The sequence below is a fragment of the Penaeus vannamei genome, unplaced genomic scaffold (assembly GCF_042767895.1).
Source record: "Penaeus vannamei isolate JL-2024 unplaced genomic scaffold, ASM4276789v1 unanchor1250, whole genome shotgun sequence".
NCBI classification, from domain to species: Eukaryota; Metazoa; Arthropoda; class Malacostraca; order Decapoda; family Penaeidae; genus Penaeus; species Penaeus vannamei.
Genome location: NW_027214253.1, coordinates 1 through 3,396, shown reverse-complemented (window position 1 = coordinate 3,396; position 3,396 = coordinate 1). Strand labels below are relative to the sequence as shown.

General features: G+C 37.8%; 1 protein-coding gene across 1 annotated transcript; it reads right to left on the bottom strand.

Moving 5' to 3' along the window:
• Window positions 1-37: 37 nt before the first annotated feature.
• Window positions 38-1,445, bottom strand: LOC138861148 (uncharacterized; the record flags this gene model as incomplete). The annotated part of the gene is made up of 2 exons (XM_070120012.1): window positions 38-727; window positions 1,284-1,445. Coding segments are annotated over 2 exons (781 nt in total), but the record flags the coding sequence as incomplete, so codon positions are not given.
• Window positions 1,446-3,396: the final 1,951 nt, after the last annotated feature.

The window sequence follows — 3,396 nt, the reverse complement described above, 5'->3', positions numbered from 1 at the left end:
TACCAAAAGGAGCGAAACGACAGCGCACGATCCCTTCTCTATATCACTATGCGGAGAGAGAAATGAGAGAAAATGAAGAGTATTTGCCAAATGATCTTATAATAAAAATTACGTGTACCCAAAAAGATCAAAGTCCTGACTGAACAAATGTCGTATCTCGGCCACAGTTTCTTTCGCAACACTGCCAAAATAGGCCTCGTCAGAAACCCGAAGACTCGTTGTGCTCGTGTGGAAATGCCCGATATTTACGGCCGGATCTATCCCTACGTCATCAAACACGAGTCTGGCTTCCTGGCTTATGTTCTCCATGTGCAGGATGTAGTCGTATTTTTCCCCACACGGGTTGCATATGCAGGTCTGGGGCGTCCAGTGCTTGTCGAGAAGCCCGTGATCTCGAGACCACAGAACGTGATGAAGGAAATCCGGAAAGCTGAAGGAGGCGTTGTAGAAAAGACCTTTATAACGCCCCTTATTTTCTCGATGAGGCACCAGCGCTTCTTCTAGGCTGCCGGTGTTGAAGAGCATTGATAGCTTGCACGGGTTGGACACGTTCCTCACGCTCTCGAACCTTTCTGAAAGCCAAGGAGAGGGTGCGATGTCGCCTCGAGACACGAGGGCGGGGAGCCAGAAGGAGGCCCAGCGAGTCTCCCACGCCTGCCCGCTGCTCGTGGCCGCCCGCCACGCGGAGTCGTAGGCCGAGATCGGGGCGCCGTTGAGGTACTTGTCCCTGTAATACAAGCAGCATTTATGATCGAAATCTATATAGCAGAGTCACAGGTAAGAGATAAATTAATAGAATAACACACACACACACTTAATATATATATATATATATATATATATATATATATATATATATATATATATATATATATATGTGTGTGTGTGTGTGTGTGTGTGTGTGTGTGTGTGTGTGTGTGTGTGCGAGTATACATATACATATACAGACCCCAAGATGGAATCGAGGACTATTCCGAAACTGTTGTCTCACTTTCTTCAATAATCCTAGTTTGTGCATTGTGGGATTTTCCACCATAGTATCAACACGGTAGAGTGTTTTTCCATTCATATATACTTATATCATATAAGGACCTGGCCACCCTACCGCATGAACTCGAGGCTTAGTCAACATGTTTCTCTACGAACGTGGCCGCTACGTCCCCATGGATATGGAACTAACTTTGAACTTTGAATTGACGGAATCGGTAAAATGCTCCAGAAATAATACACCATCCTTCACAAAAGTATAGTCCATTTATTACTTTACGTATGACAAGGCTTACCTGTATGCAGACACGAGACGAGATAAAGGATGTCTCACGCTGACAATGCTGACTCTCCTCTCACCTGCTGACAACTTAGTGGAGAGTCCTGGAAGCAGTCTGCGCCAGGAGGAGGAACCACACTGAAGACACACACATATATATATTTTTTGCCGTTGATTTCTAAAAGGGTCTCACCTCCGAGGCATTATCATTATGAATTGTCGCTTGCTATGCCAAGGCAGGGGACAAGGTGCGACGTGACTGGTGCAGAGCGAGTCGCCACTGATATGGCCGAGTTAATCCTCCTGCGGTGTTCGACTCAAATTTGGTCATGTCGCGACTCTCTCGCGTCCCTGCGCCGACACACTGAAATGAGTGCTGAGGGCAGAGACAGGTTTAAAGGCGAACAGGGTGGGGGTCCTTACGTGAGATATATACGAAGTACTTCAGCTGCGGTAAACATTATCAAAATTTCATATAGTATTATCTGTTTCTATCTTATATTTGTTTCAATATTCATACTGTCAAGGGATGGCAACATGCTTTGGGAGACAGTTGCAACACCCCGGCTACAACCAGCTAAAGATACAGCTGTCTCAAGTAGAGGGAGAAACACTGAACTCTACAAAAGATAAGCACTCCGCATAGTTATAATGTAGGGAGGCTGTTGTAGTCCGAGTCAGTGTAAGTGAAGTGGACTACGGATATTCCGACTACAAGAGTTAAAAAAAAGAAAAATGTATATATAAATATAAATATATATGTATACATATATATATATATATATATATATAAATATATGTATATATATAACTATATGCATATATATATATATATATGTAAATATATATATGTATATATGTGTATGTATGTATGTATGTAAATATATATATATATATATATATATATATATATATATATATATATATATATATATATATATATATGTATATGTATATGTATATATGTATGTATATATATATATATATATGTATATATATGTATATATATGTAAATATTTACATGTATATATATATATATATATATATATATATATATCTATATATATATATATATATATATATATATATATATATGTGTGTGTGTGTGTGTGTGTGTGTGTGTGTGTGTGTGTGTGTGTGTGTGTGTGTGTGTATATATATATATATATATATATATATATATATATATATATATATATATGTATAGATATATATATTTACACACATACACACACACACACACACACACACACATACATATATATATATATATATATATATATATATATATATATATATATATATATATATATATATATACATACACACACACATATATGTAGATATGCACACACATATATTCATATGTGTGTGTTGTGGGTATGTCGAGAAATTACTCCACTCAACTCATTCTGAGCTCTGCTTACTCTCCCAAGGCCCTATTCACCCCCACGCCTCTCTCCTCCTTCTCCGAATATGTTCCTCTGATTTACTATTTCATCATCTTCAATCGTTTCCTTAATCTCTTCTTGTCTCTTCTTTCCCCAAATAATTCTTTGAGTTGCGTTTGCATCTGTGCGTATTTCTCTTCTTCGTCACTTTCATTTATTTCACTTTTTCCTTTATTTTATTAGGGATTAGATAATAGTTTTGAAGTGATTGTGTGCGTGTGAATAAATCGCAATGTGACTTTATTCGCAAGATTAGTTGAAGTTGTGTCTCGGTTGGGTGAAGGCGCGTCTGCATTTGCTAAAAGAAACCCTTTGGTAAGTCTATGTTCTATGACGCCTTTATTTATTTTTCCCTTCGTTTGGCTGGTGCTCTGCAATATCTCCTATCTAAATTTCGAAGCTGGAGACATGTGGGAATGAATGTGTCGTCCATACTTTCATCACTTAACTACATTGGAAAATATATGTGTGCCATTTCTCAATCTTATCAAAGTTATGACACATATTGTTTTGTATTCAATATCAGGTGATTCTGCAGTTTAAAATCTCCGTAAAGTATGGAAGAAAAAACACTTCATTCTCAATGTATAAAAATACATACAAAATAGACATAGCATGTACATGAAAAGGGTGAGGGACACTGGACCCAATTTGGCTTAAATGCGATATCTCTCCAAC